Genomic DNA, 21,736 nt, shown 5'->3' with positions numbered 1-21,736 from the left:
CTCGCAGGGTTTGGGTGTGTGAGGACCAGTACTCACAGCGTTCATGTCGATGCCATTGGTGTAGGACCAGGCATGCTGGAAGTACTCCTCCAACCTCTGCCTGAGTGGGTTGGGGATCTGGTGGAAGCGGATGAACTCCCTGACTCTCAGCATCTGGGTGTGGTAGCGGGCCGTCCCAGAGTACAGCCGCTGGATGATGGCTGAGACATTCCCAAAGATACTGGCGTACATGAGGGCTGGAGATGGGAGCAGTGAGGAAAAACATGTACATTAACAGACATTATGGACCTAAAGCAGCGTTCATACAGTGATCACATCTCTGGCTGGTTTATCCATCTGATAAGGCACAGAGTGCTCGACAACCTATGGTAAAAAAAACTGTTGGGAAGAGACATGGAAAAGATGAGAAGAGGGAAAGTGGGAGCTCAAACAGCTGATGGCACCAATGTAGGGAATAATGCATATATACCCACATAGCAAACTTGGTATGGCCCAGATCTGGCCCACACAATGTGCTTGCACATGGCCCACATACCACAAAGAATGACGGCCCTTTGGTTTCCCAGAACTGGTTTGCCAGAGGTGACCCACACATGGGCCAGCACAAGGCCAGTTGCAGACACACTGGTGGTCCTGTGCTGGACCATGTTTGGATTACCTCTGGCAAACCTGATCTGGCCGTCATTCTTTGCGGTATGGGGCCATGGGTAAGCCATGTGCAGCCACAGGCCAGTTGCAGACACAGTGCTGACTCAGAACAGTTTCAGCTCTGGCCCCAGATGTCAGCCTAATGTGGACCTTAATCAAGCCATGTAATAGCAACATGTGCTAGAACATGCGAAACAGTGCAAAAGTAACATGACAAAACTCTGTTCAGACAGTGACTCTTATGTAACGCTTTTCTACTCTCCCAGATTACTGAAAGTGCTCGATATAACACACCACATTCACCCAATCACACACTTTCTCTGAAGTGAGTGCTTCCTAACTACATTCATTCTCACTCTTGGCATACAGACTGGAGGAGCAGGGATCGAACCACTAACCTTTCAAACAGTAGGTGACCTGCTCTACCTCCTGAGCTACAGCCACCCGGTGGCAAAGATGAGTAAACCCTCACTAGGTTTTGGATAAAGTGTACACTCACAAACCTGTCAAACCTGCATTTGAAATGTTGGCTACCATAGCAGTATAGTATTGCAACATGGCATTTGGGTCTCCTAACTAAAATAGGAAAATAGAAAAATAAATAGCACCATCACTGCCAGACCTGGCCCATCTGGATGACATACCACTTACCATGCCAGAAGTCATCCAGCAGTGCCAACGTGACACCAGATCTGGGCCAGACCTGTTTGCTATGTGGGTATTAGCACACACGTGCTACAGGTGGAGCGTGGAGAACTCCAGCAGAATATGCCACATATTTCTAACACTACAGTTGCTTTGAAGTTAAATTTGAGATGTTGATATTGATATTCATGACATTTCAGTTTTTGGTTAAAGGTTAAAACCAACTTTATTTACTTATTTATTTATTTATTAGAATAAATAGAGTTAAATACACACAAATTACGTTTTGGAGCTCGCAAACAACAGTTTGAATGTACGGGGTTTCATTTACTCAAGCACTGAAAACTGTTTTGTTGACTGAATTGCCAGAAATACTATAAAAGTCTGTGGTTAAACATCTGTACACTGATCAGGCATAACATGATGCCCACCTGCCAAAACAGCCCTCACCCATCAAGGCATGGACTCCACTCGACCCCTGAAGGTGTGCTGCAGTACCATAATGTTAGCAACAGATCCTTTGAGTCCTCGAAGTTGTGAGGTGGGGCCTCCATGGATCTGACTTCTTGTTGTGCTCCTCACACAATTTCTGAAAAAGTTTTGCTTTGTGACAGGATGCATGATCCTGCTGAAAGAGGCCACAGCCATCAGGGAATGCTGTTTCCATGAAAGGGTGTACGTGGTCTGCAACAATGGTTAGGTAGGTGCCAAAGTAACATCCACATGGATGACAGGACCAAACATCCACCCAAACCCAAGGTTTCCCAGCAGGACATTGCCCAAAGCCTCTGCCGGCTTGCCTTCTTCCCATAGTGCATCCTGGTGCCAGGTGCAACCCTCACACACCTGGCAATCCACACGATGTAGAAGAAAATATGTTTCACCTTGTTCAATTGTTCTATGGTCCAGTTCTGATGCTCACGTACCCATCGTTGGCAGCGCCCCACAAATCATACCCAGTCTTACTCCACCTATCATTATGCATAATGTCATTCACTAAGCCAGATGACTGTAGCACATTCAGATCATTTGCAGACTTTGTATTCAAAGTAAAAAAAAAAAAAACAATCAAAACATGCCCCGCCCTCTCCTTTGACCCCTGACCACGATGTTGCAGCAGGAAGTTGACTCATCTCAAAGGGTTTGGGCTGCAGAGGACAGAGAGTTTGTATTGCATCCTTCATGAGAGTCTTTGCTTTGTCCTGTTTGTCATGTTGGATCCTGCTAACCTCTCCACCTCTGTCAGCTCCCATCACTGTCTACATCAACCACTGAAAAACGCTGTGTGTAAAGTGTGTATTCAAATGTCTGCATGTGCGTGTCAGAGTGAACGCAACCCATCTCTGGCTTTAAATTTTGCAGTGGTCATTGTGAGTTCATAGCACACGTCCTACAGAAGACTGTCCTTAAATAATGGACATGTTACAAGCCTCGGGTCATTTTCAGGCCAAGGAAGTGTCAAACTGTGTGGAGGAGGAACGCCGCCCCCAATAATAAAAATGAAACAAAGTGACCTTCTTTAACAGCTACAAGTGTTTCATTTAGTCCCTCTTTACTTCAGTTATACAAACATGAACAGGATTTGTAGCTGTCCCATGGAAACATAAAATCAGTAGGGTTGTATATACAAGTCTTTGGATATTTAGTTACATTCAAATGTTATTAAGGGTAAATGATCAAGACTAGACTCATTCTGCTTGTTACTCTGTGGTTTGCCTGATCGGTGAAGTGTGTGGCTCTGCCAGCCTGCAGAGGGAAGTTGACTCGATAAGCGTGAGGGATGTTACAGTCTCTGCTGGTGGTCACTGGATGAAAAGCTTCCTCATGGAATAATACAATTATTCCTCTATAAGAATGGTGTTTGTTTTTTCCCAACTTTCTAACTATTACTGCATATAAACGAAGTACCCCCGTAAACACATGTGGCTTCAACACACTGTCCTGTTGTTTTATGTTCTGAATGAAATCATTAGAAAATCCAATCACACTCACTACTTTCAAAGTAAAATAACAGAACCAGGACGCACTCGAGACTTCTTTTTCCATGATGATGCAGGGTGAGGGCTTCTTCATACACTTTTTAAAACTAGACGGTCCTTCTGAATGCTATTTCTGCCGGGTGCTTTCACATTGAGCTGTAGGTTTGTTACCGATTAATAACAGTGAACTACATTTTATTAGTGGTGTTCATATTTGTTGCAAACTTTCCTTTATTCTGCTCTAAAGGCTTTAAACAGCTGCTTGTACATGACTTACATCCGATGAGCATGACACAGATGGAGAAGATCTTCTCAGAGTTGGTGTTGGGGGACACGTTTCCGAATCCCACGCTGGTCAGACTGCTGAAGGTGAAGTACAGCGCTGTCACATACTTGTCTTTGATGGAAGGTCCTGAACCTGGTGTGGAGAGGTTACAAATCATCTGGATGTCAACTCTGTTATTTTCTGTTCTTTGCAGGTGGCATGGAACCCAAACTAATACTCAAATTATATTCATTTATCAGAATGTAACAGGAGGATTGAGTTATTATTGTTAATTTGCACAGAACTGAGCTCCCATTACAGGTAAAATCATCAGAATCAGAATCAGAATACTTTATTAATCCCTAAGGAAATTATGTGGGTTTCAGTTGCTCCAAGACAGTAACAGTAACAGACTGTGGTGGGCGTGGTCTGCAGTGCCGCTGCAGAGGAGGTGGACGCGCCTGAGCGGCATCTGCAGTCACGCCTCGCCGGCTTAAAGTCTGTGCTCGGACGGTTGTGGATGTCGATGTGTGTGGCTGCGAGCTGCAAAGCTGCAGCGGGGTGCTGTGTACAGTCATTGGGCCTGCTGTGGTTTGTTTACACACACTAAACTATTTAAATAATACAATATGTTACAGAGTTTTGTGAGTACAAGAAAATAATTATTAGAGTGTAATGTGTTAAATTTGTTTAGACCAGATGAATAGGGAAGGATTGGTCTGTGTTTTAGGTTGGTGCAGCTGTAGGCCTGAGAGTGTGTGTAATTGTTTAGAGGGAAAGGAATTTATGCACACTGGGGGTCTGTTCTCATGAAAGGAGACAGGAAGCTACAGTTGGGGGTTGCTGATGCTGATGCTTGTACCTGTAATAAAAACTCATAATTGTTCTAACTTAGAAGTAGGTTTGCAGGAGACTCTCCACCTTATCTGTAAATGTAAGACAACAAGAGGCCAATGGCCCAGTGGATGCAGAGTGGGGGTCTCAGTGTTTGTAATATGTTAACTCTGTTTTCTATGTTGTGTAGAGGAATTTGGTGTAGCTTGGGTGAGGGGATTACTTTTATGACCCCGAGGAAGTCACATATACAGACACACACACACAGTGCTTTAAGTGTTACGCACCCACACCTACATGCACACTCACTCACGTGCACTCACAAATACACACGGGTACGCGCACACACAGGCACTCACGTGCTCGTGCACACACACACAGACACAGAGTTTGCAGCACACCATGGGGGTTTTATGATGGGGTCACTTCTATAAAGCTGACTGTAACAAACAAAGAGGTGAAGATTTTGCAGAGGGACACCGGCCTTGCACGTCTCCCCTTCTAGAAGATGCATGCTTAACTGAAGATGAATGAAGATGAATAAAGGTTTTTGTGAAAATGACTACTGAGTCTGGTGCCGTCTCTGGATGCCCGAGGAATAAAAAGAACCGGGGTGAAACTGGTTTCGTAACAGTTTACAAATGTAAGAAAAACCACTAATTTTACACTAAGATTACTTGTGTGCCACCAGCTTATATATTATATTATGTGATTATTAGTACCTGGTATGGAACCATTGAAGTGTTTCCCTAACTGGTCGCCCAGAGTGTGGAGCCAGCCAATCGAACCATTCCGCTCTACGCTACCGATTGCATACCTGTTAAAAACAAATTATTAAATAAACAGCATTAAAAAATGTTATGATACAGCATTATAAAATTCACTTTACTTTTGTATCAGTTTCATACAGCAGAGATGAAAAATGAGAGGGCTGTGGGTGGAGTATATTTCACAATTGATAAATATTCATCTTCTAATGTGAAAAACTCCTGATCAAAATTGCAGTGCACTTTCTCTCAGTGCTGCTAATCTGACACCTGCTCTGCTGGGAATGATCATTTTGGAAGATGCTGAGTTTGTGCTGGTTGATGTGGCTGTTTGGGCTAATTAGGAGCCAGGTGCACCTGATTAAAGGATCATCAGAAAGTGCAGCGGCCTTTATAACTGCAGTCGTTCTGGAGCACTCACATGTGTGTTAACACGAGCTGCATTTCAGACTCCACAGGCCTCACATTCAGGGTGAGCTGTGCAGAGTGTGGATCCAAACAGAACGGACAATAGATGGTGAAATGTAAAGTTGAGCATTTATCACAGACCTGGGGAAAGTAAGTCGCAGTTCAGAAACAGACACGCAAAAGCCACGAGGCTCACTGTGGAAACTGTGGAGAGCACAGTCACAGTGCACAGAGTCCCGTCAAAGCTTTCTATCTCACACGACTGCTAAACAAATGCTAATTATCCCAAATTCAGCCCTGTACCTTGCACTGGTGCCAGTTCGCTGCTGAAAGTGAGAAGGTACTCTCTTAGCAAACACTGTCTTGCTTCCTGAGAAAGTGTGGACTGAAAGCCAGCTCTGCAGTGAAGATCCACAACAGAAATCTGCTAAGGAACATACCACGTGGGCATAGAAGAGCTCCCAATATCATCTTGGAGCAAGTTTCATTTCATTTACTCTGACAGCAAACGTTATATTCCATGCCAAACTGAAAGAGTGTGAAAGAGTGTGCAGAGGTTGGTTCGTCTGGAGGAGGAAGCATCAGGGTGCAGCAGGAATCTTATACAGCTACGCAGCTCGTCAGCACGCTGCTGCCTTCCTGCCATCACCTTTCAATCAACCAGCACTTTTTTTATGCAAGACAAGCTCTGACAGATCATTGAGGACACAGCTATGACTAAAACAAAAACCCACTACAGCTACCAAACTGTGGAACAGATGGGGGAGCAGAACAAGATCAAACCAGTGCAATGTGAGGAATCGGTAGCATCCTGCAGACGCAGGTGTGTTAAAGCCAGAGAAAAGGCCCTGTTGGCTTTTAAAAGCTGTTACCATCAATAATCACTTCTAAACATCTACTCAACTGCACTCTAATTTGATCACTGCACTTTTACTCACTGCACTTTTACTCACTGCACTTTTACTCACTGCACTTTTAACAATAGAAATATTTTGTTGAATGACTTCAAGACCTTTTATATCAGTCGTAGAACACCAGTTCCATACTAACAGCCCATCGGTCCTTCAAATTTTGCATGAATTTTGCGTCAGGATCATCAATAGGAGGAAAAATAAGTATTTGGATCTCTGCTGTATGGACTCTGCACTCACAGACAGTTTGAATCTTATGTGAATCATCAGTTTATGGCATCGTACCAGATGCAGGCCAGCCAGTGAGCGATGAGGGCGAAGGTGCACATGAGAAGAAAGAGGACAGCCGCACCGTACTCGGAGTAGCGATCCAGTTTTCGGGCTACACGAACCAACCGCAGGAGACGAGCAGTCTTCAGCAGACCAATCAGAGTGGTGGTCTGATGGGAGTGGGTGAGAGAGGGGACAGTGGAGATAAGGCATCGTTAAACATGGCAGAAAGCAAAGTCGCTTGGCTCTGATATCTCCTCACAGCACTCCCACCTGCTGTCATCCTGTCACACACACACACACACACACACACACACACACACACACACACACACACACACACAGGTGATGTAAGTCTGGTCTTTTCCTGAAGTGATTCAGTGTTGAGGAGGTGGTAAAAACCTGACTCCATTCATTTCTGTGGGCCTCTCTTCTCTCTACCTCAGCTGGCTCCTTCGTGTCCACACAACAAATAAATAACAGGACGATTACTGCGCTGGCTGAGTGCCTGGTCCTGTGCTGTGTGCGTGTGTGTGTGTGTGTGTGTATGCTAACAGTAAATAATAGTTGTCTGTGGAGGAAAATCTCCACTTTCTTGGCTCAGTGGCTTCTTCTGGGCAGCATCAGTGGAGTGAGCCCACGTGCAGCTTTCCCCATGAACGTTGGAAGTCCCGCCTTCATTCATTTTATCTTGAAGGGTGCTTTAATTGCTATGCATTAGTTCTATTATTTAAAATGCTGCTCAATATTTATAGTTACCTCCAGCTGAGTTTTTGTGTGGAGTGATTCGATCACCTTAAGCCTCAGTGTTTTATATCCTCGGTGTGTGGGAAGTATCCTCAGGGAAGCTTCGCATGCTACAGCGCAACTCACTTACTCCTTCCTTTAACTCCCACTTCTTTCTCCAGACACCCACCTCCCACTTCCTTGAATATCAAACCAACACCACCATCACTTCAATCTTCAATCATCCACTAAACCGCAGAACTTAATTACCCACTGAGCCAGACTGAAATACTCTGCTCTGCATGTTTCTGTATTAGAGCTGCAAACCTTTTGTTACTGACAAAAGTGACATATCATTCATTTTGTGCATGAGAAGCGCTGTGCAGCATTTGTGTAAAGTTTTCAGTTTCTGCCAACGAGTGAGTGAGACCTCGATTTTTACCAGAGGCTCTGAGATACAGTGACAGACAGAATCAGGAAGAATCAGAGCTCAGCATTAAACGATTATGTCGAGGTGAATCAAGCATCTGGAACGTTTAGTGCAAACTAGAGATCAGTCAGTCGTGAGGATAACTTTTCTCAGCTTTCCTCTTACAGTGGAAGTACGACGTTTTTGATCAGCTGGTTAAAAGAAATCATCAAATCCCCAACCCCCGGGCCTCGGACCGGTACCGATCCGTGAGTCGTTTGGTACCGGGCTGCGAGAGTTGAGGCTCAGGTGTAAAATTGATGGTTTTCAGGGTTTTTAATCGTTATTTTTTTAATCGTTTTTATCGTTAACTCGGTTTTCCTGGGTCTTTTCCCGTGTGTTATGAATAAATCTTCTCTTTTTTTGGTACCGGTACTGGTTTTATTTTGTTGTATTTATCTGCGACACCTTAAAGGTCGGGCCATGAAAATATTGTCGGACATAAACCGGTCCTGGAGCAAAACAGGCTGGGGACTGCTGAAAAGTGGAGAGACTTTGATGTAAAAGCAAGCATACATTGACTGCTGGTGGTACAAAAAAAGAAAGTAATTACTGCTTTACTAATAACAAGAAAATATCCTCATCCGAAATCTGAGGAGGACGTCCATGCTTCAAATCGTAACTTCAGTCTACAAGATTGTGAATTTTCTTTCCAGCAAACTTCCAGCATCAATATTGAAGAAACAATAATGTTAAACACAAGAGAGCGTCATGTGTTTGCATTCCTGCTTCATACATGACCTGAAAGCTCTTTAACATCCCTTGGTGATGTGACAGTCTCTGATTCACAGACTCAGACTGCAACGGTTTCATATCTAACACACCTTATGGCTCAGCCATACTCGAGTAAAAATAGCATAGAAACCTCCTTGTGCTAGAAAAACAGGTGGTTGCCTGGTGATTTCTTTTTGTTCACATTTGGAGATTTAGGTCAAGTAGCTACAGCAACCAGCGCACCAACGATCACGGTCGGACTCAGACTGACTGCTTCATGTGTGTTTTGTCTGTCACGCAGTGTGATCCATGACCTGTTCTCTCCCCTGACACTGGAACAGTAATCTGTGTTGGATCCTCTGCACAAACAACGCGCTCTTCGGTGACGCGGACTGAGCGCCAGTCGTCCTAGCGAGTAAAGTTATGAGCGAGAGGGAGAGCTGGGGCTTGATCTCGATGTAACCGAGCTATAGCATGAAAGCAGTCACGTCATTAAAAACAAGTACATCAGTTTGAGAAGCACAGATGAGTTTTAGGGTCTCGTGCACACTGCGCTGATGTAACACATGTTTTGTTTTGATGCTCATCATGGCTGACTACAAATCAACTTCCCTACGGAGACAATTAAATTATGAAGCCAAAACGAATCCACCTCTCCCTCTCTTCTTATTTCCTGTTCCCCATCCCTCCACCTTTTTTTAAATCTTTCTGCGTGTTATCTCCACTTTATTGCATTACATAAAAACACTGGCAGAGATGGCAGACAAGATGTCAATGCACCATTCGTCTCTTCTCCATTTTTCCCCTCCCCTCCATCTCACTACCACTTGTCTCGTTCTTTTCCTCCCACCCTGCCTCGTAACTTCACTGCAGCATACAAACAGGCAGCTACCGCTCCCCCTCCGTCGTGACATACCTCCTCTCCATTGCGGTAGATGAGCAGGTCAAAGGGAATAGCAGCCACCATGTCGATGAGGAACCAGCCTTTGAAATAGTGGACAGCTATACGCACTGGGTGGCTCACCACTTCATCATTAGAGTTTACGTATGTTGTCCTGAGAGAAACAGAGAGGATTATGTAAATACTGCAGACAGTAATAGTTGTTATTGCAGTTTCTTCTTTTACAACCAGCTCTATTTAGAATAATGCGCATAGATGAGAATTTTTTTTCACATTTCTACTTAACAGAACCAAATTTGACTACAGGCTCTTCTGTGACTGTTGCTGTAATGATGAGTATCGCTACAGTTCACACCTGAAGTTGATGAGGATGTCAATAATGAACATGATGTCCACTATGAGGTCCACCACATTGAGAGGAGAGCAGGAGTAAATGCAACCCTGCATGCCTACATCTTCCTACGAGGAGAACAGAGGAGAGGAAAAACAAGTAATGAGAGAAAAAAAGGTAAGTAGATATAAGAATAGACTACCATATTTTCTGCACTATAAGGCGCACTTAAAATCCTTTAATTTTCTCAAAAAGTGCGCCTTATGTACGAATTCTGGTTGTGCTTACTGACCGCAAACCGATTTCATGTGGTAAAAATCAATAATCTGTCAAAAAATGTTTTAGTCCGACTTTGGTGAGCTACGAAGCCGCACCGCTTGATGGATTGTGGGACCATTACGGCTACCGTAGTCAGGAGCCTCGCGGAGTAATCTGAGTCCTAAACTCTGGTCGTGTCCAAATTCATGGGCTGCATCCTCCTGAGGCCGCATTTGTAGACCGATTACGTCACAGCGACGAGCCAAAGGCTGTCCAAATTCGTAGACTCCTCCGAATGCAGCCGACAAATGCGTCCTCCTTTTCCCCGAATTTGAAGGATGGGTCGGTTGTGTCCTTCGTGGCCCACCATATCCCAGAATTCATAGCGCGGCCCAGCCAAATTCCAGTTTCCGGCAATGGCGGCCGCTACTAAGTTTTAAAATTACTTTTATTAATCTTTCTGGGTCACAAAACAAACTTTTAACATATTTTCAGGCGAGAATGTAGCTGTGTAAACTTCAAATATCTGCTCGGTTTATCAAGATATCGCATATTTGCAAAAGTGCTTTGACGTTTTCGGAGACGTCTGTTACCCACCAGCTCGATAGCTAGCCGAGAGCTCGAGGGTCACTGAAGCCGCCGAGAACGGCACAACTCCCGGCACATCATTTTCAGATCACCGCGGACTTTCGCTACTCGGGTTAAACGTAATATATAAGTCACTTAGACAACCTAAAAATGATATTGTTTGGCTTTTTTCAGTGTTTTATTTGTTCGTGAGTAAATCGGTTTGGCTGAGATTAAAGTTATTAGATTAGATTAGATAAAATAAAACTTTATTAATCCCCCGGGTGGTTTTCACACAGCTGACTAAACGTCAAACAGAAAACCAATTAAACAAAAGTGTGAGATGGTCGAGAGTTTACGCCAGCGTCCTGTTATATTTTAGATAGCAAGGAGCAGGCGGCTGAGTTTATTCAACTCCACCGACACAGCGGTGACGCTAATCAGAAGGCTAGACCGTCCAATTTCACAGCTGTTTACTTCCGGCCTACCCGACCTTCTGAGGACCCGGCCCACGTAGACCGCGAAGGCCGACACGGCTGACACGACGTCTGTCAGCTTCAGGTCCCAAAGTCAAACGAACACTGCAGCATCACTGAGAGTTAAAAACTGTCTAAATTCTTTCATCTTTAATAAAATGATCAGCGTTGCTGCTTTACCAGGTGTAACAATTAAGTTTAACATCCAGGCATCCATGAAAACAGGATTTATTACATTTAATGAAGTTAGAAGTTAGCAGGAAGTTAGCTCGCTAGCTTCCACCTAAACATGATATAGCATGTTCTGACTGAGAGATTTCTGAAACATTCAAACGTACAGCTCTGCTATCACTTCCAACATAAATGAAGACAGGAAACTAAACAGCAGTGACGTTTGTAGGGTTACTGAAGTTGGACTAGCTGGTATATAATGATGTGTTACGTGATCGCTAGCGACACAGCTATGTTAGCATAACATAAACAGTGAAGCTGGAGGATGAACACTAACTTTTTTCCACTCGATAAAAGTTAACGTGAGGGTTCCCGATGGTTAGGGACAAATGCAATCGCATGGCAGGATGCTGTAAACGGACCAAACTTCAGTCAGGAGAACAACTGAGATAATCCATCCACAATACGAGGTTAGTCATTAATATACTGCAACAACATGGGAATAGAGCAGCTGCCAGAGAATTCAGCATTAATGAATCAATGATGCGGAAGTGAAGGAAGCAAGAAGAATGAGTTGAGCAAAGTTTGACTTATCTGACTGTTTTGTTTCGCTTAATACGCCTTATGGTCCGGTGCAGCTTATGTATGAAAACAGACCCGTTCATCGACAGTGCGCCTTATGGTCCGAAAAATACTGTAATATAGTGTATTTTAAGTTAAAAATAAATTCAGCACATCTTTCAAATGGATTAGGATTAAGGGTTTTAAGATCATTTACATATGCATGTAGACAAAACATGAAACAGTGACAAAGTTTGGTGATTTGGAACTCAGTTCAGCTGGCAGCAGGCTGATTAAAGAGGAACTTGTTCCAACTCCATGTTTTTGTTTTTGTAGAGCAGGCCACTAGAGCAAAATAATCCTAATTTATCTCATACTGGAACTTTGTGCAGCCCCTCAGTTCATCGACAGACAGCTGTTTCAGCTCCCTTTGCCTCCCTTTATGCAAACTTTTTCCTTGGCTCCAGGTTGGTGGAGCTTCTGTGCTACTGTACAGCTGCTACACAGGCAAGACTAGTGAAACTGTTCGGAGGAGTCTGAAACCTGGGCTTTCAGCTCACAGGGATTATTTGCACATTCGCTGATCTTTATTATTTAATGCTAATGTCATCTTTAATGTGAACATCACTTTAAGCACCACGTGATCGTTGAGGAGGAACGCGGCTGAGTAGGGAGTCAGGATGGCGGTGTAGATGACCAGCAGCAGGATGAGCCAGTCCCACACCGCCTTGAAGGGGCTGTAGTGCAACACCGTCCACTTGTGGATGCGAGGAGCCTGCAGCTTGTACTCCGGCAACACATCTGCACCCAGAGACAGCACCTGTGTCGGGAGAGGAAGACATAGAGGGGGTGATCAGACACTGAATAATTGAACACACAGAACATGGGAGGAGACAAAAGGAAGAAGAGAGGGCATCTGTGTGCGTGTGTGTGTGAAGGGCTGAGAAAGTAGGGAAAGAAGAGGGAAAGTAAAGAAATAAAACAAATGAAAGGAGGAAAAGACACGACGTGCACACACATGTACACACACCTCGAGCATATAGTCACAGTAACAGAGCCAACCCATAGAAGATGATGAGAACTGCTCTGATGACTCTTTTTCAGGCCGCCCTTCCAGGCAGCCTGTTTCCATTACACACGTTTATAATTGTGCAATGCAAAGATATATGCACAGAAATCCATGTAGTAAGCTCACACACATAGTCCGAAGCTACGATTCCAGTCATATTTCTCTGTGGCGCTGACACAAATGCTTCGACACGCGAGCGGCGTGTGACATGGAGTCACGTATAAGCACAACGCTCCAAACACACACAGATCCGTTTCCTCTCTCTTCCCTGTCTCACACAAAAGCACACCAAGGATGGAATCTCGGGAGTTATGGTGCACTTCTAAGTAGCTTTACTTGCAGTAATGTATTCAATCTCCTGGGCTGCATTCTGCCTGGAAGAGAGCAGGAATGAATCAGTATAAAGAGGCATTAAAACAGCCTGCCTGTGTCTCTGCCTAATAGAATCACACAGTGAACAGCAGTGCTGAAAGCAGGGGCACGAAAACACTGAGTCGGGGCTGACTTTTGGAGCTGTGCAGTGCAGCCACACAGACACCTGCGACAATCAGCATTAGGTTGGTTGGCTTGACAACCGATGCTTTGATGTTACACGCATCACTTTTATATAAATACAAAGCGTGATCAAAAAGCTCAGCATCTGTGCCTGTAAAAAGCAAAAAGCAAACTCGATGTAAAATTGGCCACTATTCCTACGAGGCTGGCCCTTTGTGATCTCCTGTTAGTGTTCCAGTCCTTCTGCTACGTTTGGATCGCTCCCATTCTGACCACTTGTGCCTGCACAATTTTGGATTTGAATTCACATATAAGAGTGGAAACATCAACTTCTTTGCCAAACTGACCTATTTTTCATGTGGTGGTTTTACACTGGTGCCAAGAGCTAGGTCTCTAGCTACAACTCATTCACTGGAAAGCACCACAGTGTCCAAGGCCGAAGACGCTAAATCAGTTGCTGATGTCTTTTGACGCTCAGATTCAGTGTCCGTGTTCATAAACCAGCCTCTTAATATGAAAGTGATGGCTGAGCCTCCACCTGTTCCTCACCCGTTTTGTTATACTGGATTTGATGTCTCTCTACATTAGCAAAGCATTTGCTGCTAACATGTTAAAGGACTCGTTCAAAACTTTTTCACACTGCACACCATTTACTCTACAACACACATATTGGATAAGGTGGTTAGTAAAAGAAAACATAGCAGTTAAAATGAAAACTCACTGAAGCTCGCCTGCTTGCTAAAGGTTAGCTCCGTTTCCTCGCAAATCACAGATCACAGCTAATCTCATAGAGTGAAAGCAGAGACAGTGGCAGTTTGTCTAGCACGCTAATTTTGCCATCAGTCTTGCGAGACTAGAGATTTATCCACAGCGCACAGGCTTCACCAGAAAAAGGAGCTGGTCTCTCAGATTAATAAGCTACAGCCACACGAGACAAGTAGCCTCTAGAGACAATAGACAATTGCAGGCACAAGATGACTTTGATATAAAGTACAGATGCAAACGGGTGAGGAGATTTATTACAAAATGCAGGAGAGACATTGCATTCACTTTTGTAGATTTTAATTTATGTCTATCTTTTGGGCAAGCAAGGCAAGCACTGCTTGCCACTAAATCGTCAGTGTTTTTTTCTGCATTTGAATAAAAAACTGTAATTGATATGAAATAGGTAATATATTATACATTTTTTGCTTCATCCTGCCATGGCTGTATAATCTATTTTCCTAGCTGGCTCTATTAGGCAGTCAAGTGTGGCTGTTTAGTAGAATCCTCTATTTCATGAACTGTTTGTAATGTTTGTCCAAAATGTAATACTTATAAGTTCTAACAGGTGTGGGTTTATACTGTGAACATGCGGATGTTCCGATCCATGAATACGTTCGAGTCATTACTGCATTATTACATGAGAACGTCGTACTAGTGGGTTGGAGATTTTAAAGGGAAACCCATCATTACTGCAACAGGGCAGCTGTTCTGGTAGAAACATTGTATACAGATAAAACAGTAACAGTAAAGTAAAAACTAAATTATTCTCATAAATAAGAGTATGTGAAGAGAATGTGAAGAAATAAAGCAAAATAATAAATAAAAAAATAGTACAGTCTGCTCTTTTACCTCCTCTCACCTCTTCATTTTTTCCCAGTGCACTCCACTGAGCTTTCATTACTCTTCTACACTCAGTGTTCCTGTTTCCTCCTGGCCTCCTGCTGACCTGTTAAATCTTTCGTCTTTTCTAATTTCATCTTTTTGTCCCTGTCCTCTATCCAGCAATCCTTGCTCCACCTTTCCACTTCCTTTTCTTCTTCCCCAGCAGGCCAGTCACATTTCACACATTTGTCCTGTAAACTATTACCGCTCATCCCGCCTGGACATTTCTTTCTTCTCTGGTTCAAATCTCTGGCTTTTCATTCCTGTATACATTCTCTCGTCCTCAGGAGCCTCGAGACAGCTTCCTCTTTCATGTTTCCTTCATACAGAGTTACAGTTCAGGATTTCCAAATAACTCTGTTTTCGATTAAGTTAATGGTTTTACCCTCATTAACTGACTTAAAACATTTGCACACTAGGTTTGGAAAAAAGGTTTTAGCATATGCCATATTTTCTGCACTATAAGAAGCACATAAAATCCGATCGTGGCTCAAGAGTTGGGTGTTTGCCTTGTAATCGGAAGGTTGCCGGTTCGAGCCCCGGCTTGGACAGTCTCGGTCATTGTGTCCTTGGGCAAGACACTTCACCCGTTGCCTACACTGTAAAATGTAATATTGTGTTTAATTAAAAATATTAAATAGGCTGAACTCAATTTTTATCAAATTGTTATTAGAACTCAATTTAAATAAGTTACCAGTACTTTTTATGCAAAAACGCTGATAAACTCCATTTATTTGAGTTGTCTTAACTTAGAAAAACTAAGTAAGCTGGAAGTTTTGCTTCTCAGTGCGGAAGGATGAAAGATGTGGTTTGAAAATGCCACGTGACTACCGTCCTCCTCCCTCTCGGATCAGTCCGCATGTTCACGGTGCATTTTTTATGGAATATGTTGAGCAAACCTGGAGAAGCGTCAGCTCAAGATATTATTGTTGTCATTGCTGTGGATCTTTACCTGATACACTGACTTGGTGAGTAAATGTTTACTCTTATTCAAACTGATTTTGTGGCTTCTCTTAGTTTAGCACTAGGTTTAAAATCTTGCTAGCTAGTTAGTGTTAGCCTAGCGTTGCTGCTGCCGCTGGGCTCGTCTTACTTAAAAATTAACACCACAGCCTTAAAAACCTTACATGAAACTATGTGGTGAAATTTTCTGTTGATTGTTTGAAATAAATAAGTGAGATAAGAGCCCAGACAAAATTCTTCGGGAGGTGCAGCCGTTAGGGGTGGGGTAGGTGTGGGATGTGGGGGGTGGATAACAGAGCTCTCCGAAAACGTGGAAGCACTTTTGCAAATATGTGATATTTTGATAAATTAAGTAGATATTTGAGCATTACATAGCTACATTGTCGCCTGAAAATATCTTAAAAGGTTATTTTGTGACCCAGAAAGGGTAGTCTGGGGAAAAGGAGGATCGCATTTGTCGGCCACGGTTGTCGGAGCCTGTGAGTACTTGTAAGCGCGGCAATGGCGGAGGAGCGCCGCTGAAAAACTTATTACTTTTTCTGGGTCACAAAATAAACTTTTAAGATATTTTCAGGCGAGAATGTAGCTGTGTAAATTTCAAATATCTGCTCGATTTATCAAGACATCACATATTTGCAAAAATGCTCCGACGTTTTTGGAGACGTCTTTTTTTTTTTTTCATGCTTTGTGGCAGCTTTAGAACATCTGTGGCATCTATTAATGTCAAATCTAGCCTTTATTTAACAACATAAGCAAACTCTATGTTACAATGGTTGCACAGCCATTAAGGATCAAATCAGTTTCTGAAAAATGTTCTGTTTTTTCTCCCTCTGCTTGCTTCTTACTGTCTTTGAGGCTCGGGACCAGCACTCCTGCTGTTGGACAGAAAGACATCAGTAAGTGTTTTGGTTTTCCAATATATTAGCAACTGTCAGTGACATTTATATTAATCAGGCTGAACTTTAATCATACTTTAGATCAGCCTGTTTTACTTATTGTTTTATTTGTGCTTTGGTTTGGGGAAGTTGTTTCTTTACTGATCTTTTCCTGTCTTCTGTTGTTAGACTTGAGATATGACTGCATTATGCTGTTGCTGATGACCACAGTTAATTCTACAAGACATGCTGTGTAAGTAAACAAACAACAACAGTTTGGTCTGCATTTCTTGAAAGATCACATCCCCCAAACTTAGTTTAGAGGGTCTACACTGTATATAGTGAAGTCTGCAAGTTTTCTAACAGCAAAATCTGTTTTGTGCCCAAAATCATTTTGCACATCATTGGAATGAAAGTTATTGGTAAATGGCCTGTATTTATATAGCGCTTTTCTGGTCCCTAAGGACCCCAAAGCGCTTTACATATCCAGTCATTCACCCATTCATACACACATTCACACACTGGTGATGGCAAGCTACGTTGTAGCCACAGCCACCCTGGGGCGCACCGACAGAGGGGAGGCCATGTTTGCATAGCCCTTTTTTAAAATGATGCTTTCATGACATTATTGTGTGTTGGGTGGTGGTCAGGGTTATCCAGACTGACAATTTGGGACATTGAATGTCACCTCTCCGGTGGGGAGGGAGCCTGAGATTGTCTAAATTGGAGTCTGTTTTATACCAAATGCAGAAAAAAATGTTTTAAGAAAGCAATTAAGTTCATGTTCCAAAAAATATGATTGTTTGCTTGCAGGACACCAGGAGAGATGAGTCCTCCGTCACAGATGGTGTGGTCAGTGAAGATGGTCGCCTGCAGGTTCAAGCTCATTGCATCTCCAACCCACATCCACTGCCACTGTACTTAAGGGAAGTTAAAGACTTTCTTCTGCACTTACATTTGGATCACCTCGATCCATGACAGTCATTCAGGCAGTAATGCCTGGACTGGAAACAAGCATCCTTAAAATAATACAACATTCCAGCTCATGTGTTGGAATGGAAAACAAATGTGTTGTTTAAATTAGAGACTGCACTTGTGACAGAACAACAAATATTTTATTTTGATTATATAAGTAATGTAAGTACAAAACAAACTTGTGGTAGGCCTAAACTTATTTTCAGAATAATTAAATCTGAGACTTTGTTTCATTGTAAGATTATAACAGTGATGGCAATATAATTGTTTGTTGTTCAGCAGAACAGTGTCCAGTATGTTGGCTGTTATACTTTGTTGTGTTTGAAAATAAAAGTTGGGCTGATTTTAACATCATTACAAAAATTGTTGTTAATTATTTTTAAAAATATTCATGGTACCACAAATTGTTTTTTCATTTAGTTGAACTTAACATGTTTGTCAGTAGGTAAACAATTAGTATTGTACAGTCAGAAATATCAAGTTATTGTTAATACTGCAAGTCTGCAGTATTATGTCTGTTAGGACAACTTATACATTAGTTGTCCTAACAGTCATCTTAAGTAAGCTTTACTTAGTTTTTTTGAGGCAACGAGTTTCCATAATTTTTTTGAGTTCTGGGAACTAACAAGGCTGTACAGTGTACTCAAAATGAGTAAGTTGCCCTAACTTGGTCATCTTACGTAAACTTGATCCAATTTTTTTGAGTTCTGGGAACAAATGAGCTTGTACAGAGTACTCAAAGTAAATAAGTTGTCCTAACTTAGTCATTTTTAGCTAGGCTTTACTCAATTTTTTTGAGGCAACGAGTTTCCATAATTTTTTTGAGTTCTGGGAACTAATTAGATTTTACAGTGTACTGGTGGTGGTCAGAGGGCCCGGTGGCGCCAGTGTCCGGCAGCCTCGCCTCTGTCACTGCGCCCCAGGGTGGCTGTGGCTACAATGTAGCTTGCCATCACCAGTGTGTGAATGTGTGGATGACTAGATATGTAAAGTGCTTTGGGGTCCTTAGGGACTAGTAAAAGCACTATACAAATACAGGCCATTTACCATTTAATTTTCTCAAAAAGTGCGCCTTATGTATGAATTCTGGTTGTGCTTACTGACCTCGAACCGATTTTATGTGGTAAAAATCAAAAATCTGTCTTAATGTTTTAGTCCGACTTTGGTGAGCTACGAAGCCGCACCGCTTGATGGATTGTGGGAGCATTACGGCTACCGTAGTCAGGAGCCTCGAGGAGTAATCTGGGTCCTAAACTCCGTCAGCTTCAGGTCCCAAAGTCAAATGAACACTGCGGCATCACTGAGAGTTAAAAACTGTCTAAATTCTTTCATCTGAAATAAAATGATCAGCGTTGCTGCTTTACCAGGTGTAACTATTAAGTTTAACATCCAGGCATCCATGAAAACAGAATTTATTAAATTTAATGAAGTTAGAAGTTAGCAGAAAGTTAGCTCACTAGCTTCCATCTAAACATGATATAGCATGTTCTGACTGAGAGATTTCTGAAACATTCAAACGTACAGCTCTGCTATCACTTCCAACATAAATGAAGACAGAAAACTAAACAGCAGTGACGTTTGTAGGGTTACTGAAGTTGGACTAGCTGGTATATAATGATGTGCTACGTGATTGCTAGCGACACAGCTATGTTAGCATAACATAAACACAGTGAAGCTGGAGGATGAACGCTAACTTTTTTCCACTCGATAAAAGTTAACGTGAGGGTTCCCGATGGTTAGGGACAAATACAATCACATGGCAGGATGCTGTAAACGGACCAAACTTCAGTCAGGAGAACAACTGAGATAATCCATCCACAATACCAGGTTAGTCATTAATATACTGCAACAACATGGGAATAGAGCAGCTGCCAGAGAATTCAGCATTAATGAATCAATGATGCGGAAGTGAAGGAAGCAAGAAGAATGAGTTGAGTAAAGTTTGACTTATCTGACTGTTTGTTTCGCACCTTATAATCTGGTGCAGCTTATGGTCCAAAAAATACGGTAGTAATATATAGCATGTATTACAGTATATAGTGTCAGTGTGTATTCACTGATGTGAAGCCTCATGCCAGATCGAGTTTCAATACTTTTAGTGCAACAAATATAGTCTGAAGCGTGAGTCAGGAAAAAGACTGAGCTGGCCATACAACTATACTGTGTTTGTCTTAGTTCTCATGATGCGGGGATGGAAATGTGCCTTTAATATATGAATGAAATTATATTTATTAAAGTATTTTATGGCAGTGTTATTCATGTGGAATAGTGGCAAAAAACCCTTTAAGAACTCATCATAAGAGCACCTACAGAGTGCATTTTTGATTCCAGAATGGGCATAATTATCACCATAAATCATTTCTGAGTCCTGACCTGCCCACATATGCACTTGTGTGAGCGGGCACAAACACTGCTGAATAATGCACCCACACCCACACACCCTTGAGTTCAGTCGAGTGCCCCCCACAGCTGTGTGTCGGCTCTTGGAGTATCTTGCAGGATATTTTTAGCCATCTGTGTGAAACTGAAAAACACTGCCATGAGGACTGTTAAAAGTGCAGATGTCAAGACACATTTAAGTGCAGTTAGGGCAAAGTTGTATTTGAGGACAGCATCGGAGGGAGGAGTCTTAAAGCAACGAGAGGAGCAATTTACAGAGCTGTCCGCCTGTGCTATCCAGACGATATGTTTTTCTCACTTCACCCACAACATGCTGTTTGTTCCCGACGTCGATCTAGTCGATCGGTGTAGCGGAGGCCAGCATCATTGGAGAAAGTCATCCTTGCTAATATTTATCCCTGAAACTGACAGGATTTGTGTCGACTGCTTCTGACACACTGCATTTGGGGTTGACTGTCCTATCTTTTCTTACTTAACTGCTTGACTTAAAACTTCAGACATAATTAACTAGCTTAGACGTTAAGAGGCAAGTCGAATACAGGTGACGTGCTGACAATACAAGACGCAAAGTGAAGCTCAAGCCAGAGCTCGGGCTGTCCAGTAGACTGCTTCAGTGTCAGCTCTGCTTTATTTGACGCCGTGTGCTTTAGAGTGACAAGACAGGCCAAGAGATGACAAGACATAAATCGAGTTTAAAACCCAAAATGTCACATATCTGGTGTGCACCTGCTAAACCATCAAGGCTGTCACATTCTCTTTACCTTCTGCAAATTCATTTTTCAACACAATGACAGGATACCAGAGGGCTAGTCTGCTCTTATTCACAGATTTATAAAGCAACAACTGCCTCTGAAGAAAATTAATAGAAAGTCATGTGGAGACAGAAAGATAAGGACCGCGATAAATGAGAAGAAACCCAATGCTTGACCTTCTTCGTGGTTTGCTCACAAGAAATGATCAAAGGTAATTACGTAAAGGGGAAAAAAAAGGGAGCCCGCCTATGAAGCTGTACACAACGCCAAGGACTGTGGAGGTGATGACTCACCTTTTTACAGGCAGCAAAGTTTAAATAGCACACACTCACACCTACACCTACACCTGGGAGGTGTTCAGTACAGCTGCAGCCATAAAAAAAGCTGATGGCTGAACAGCAACGACACTTCCATCATTAATCTTCAATCAAATCTTCTATCGGTGCAGAAGCCTGAGCCACAGGCACCGGCACAGAGGTATGTGCTCGGTGCTAGTGCACCTAGTTGACAGACTAAAAGGTAAGTGACTGGAAAGTCAAATAATATCTCAACAACTTGCTTACAGTATGTTTCACATTTGAAGGAAAGTTCCTTATCTCTTGCAACCAAAGACATGGTGTCACTTGAAACAGTGGAGATGGTGACGTCCTCTCTATTTT

The 21,736-nt window shown here is 42.7% G+C and overlaps 1 protein-coding gene across 1 annotated transcript in view; it reads right to left on the bottom strand.

The window, feature by feature from the left end:
• Positions 1–21,736, bottom strand: part of kcnh2b (potassium voltage-gated channel, subfamily H (eag-related), member 2b) — a 238,851-nt gene that overhangs the window by 16,930 nt on the left and 200,185 nt on the right. Inside the window, exons 8-14 of the mRNA XM_019362965.2 lie at positions 12,539–12,721; positions 9,893–9,996; positions 9,553–9,691; positions 6,743–6,897; positions 5,094–5,188; positions 3,550–3,690; positions 37–236 (exon numbers count right to left, since the gene is read on the bottom strand). Of these exons, the coding sequence (XP_019218510.1) occupies positions 37–236; positions 3,550–3,690; positions 5,094–5,188; positions 6,743–6,897; positions 9,553–9,691; positions 9,893–9,996; positions 12,539–12,721 (1,017 nt within the window). The remainder of the gene's footprint in view (positions 1–36; positions 237–3,549; positions 3,691–5,093; positions 5,189–6,742; positions 6,898–9,552; positions 9,692–9,892; positions 9,997–12,538; positions 12,722–21,736) is intronic.

The sequence above is a fragment of the Oreochromis niloticus genome, linkage group LG9, assembly GCF_001858045.2.
Source record: "Oreochromis niloticus isolate F11D_XX linkage group LG9, O_niloticus_UMD_NMBU, whole genome shotgun sequence".
NCBI lineage: Eukaryota > Metazoa > Chordata > Actinopteri > Cichliformes > Cichlidae > Oreochromis > Oreochromis niloticus.
This window is presented reverse-complemented; position numbering and strand designations above follow the sequence as displayed.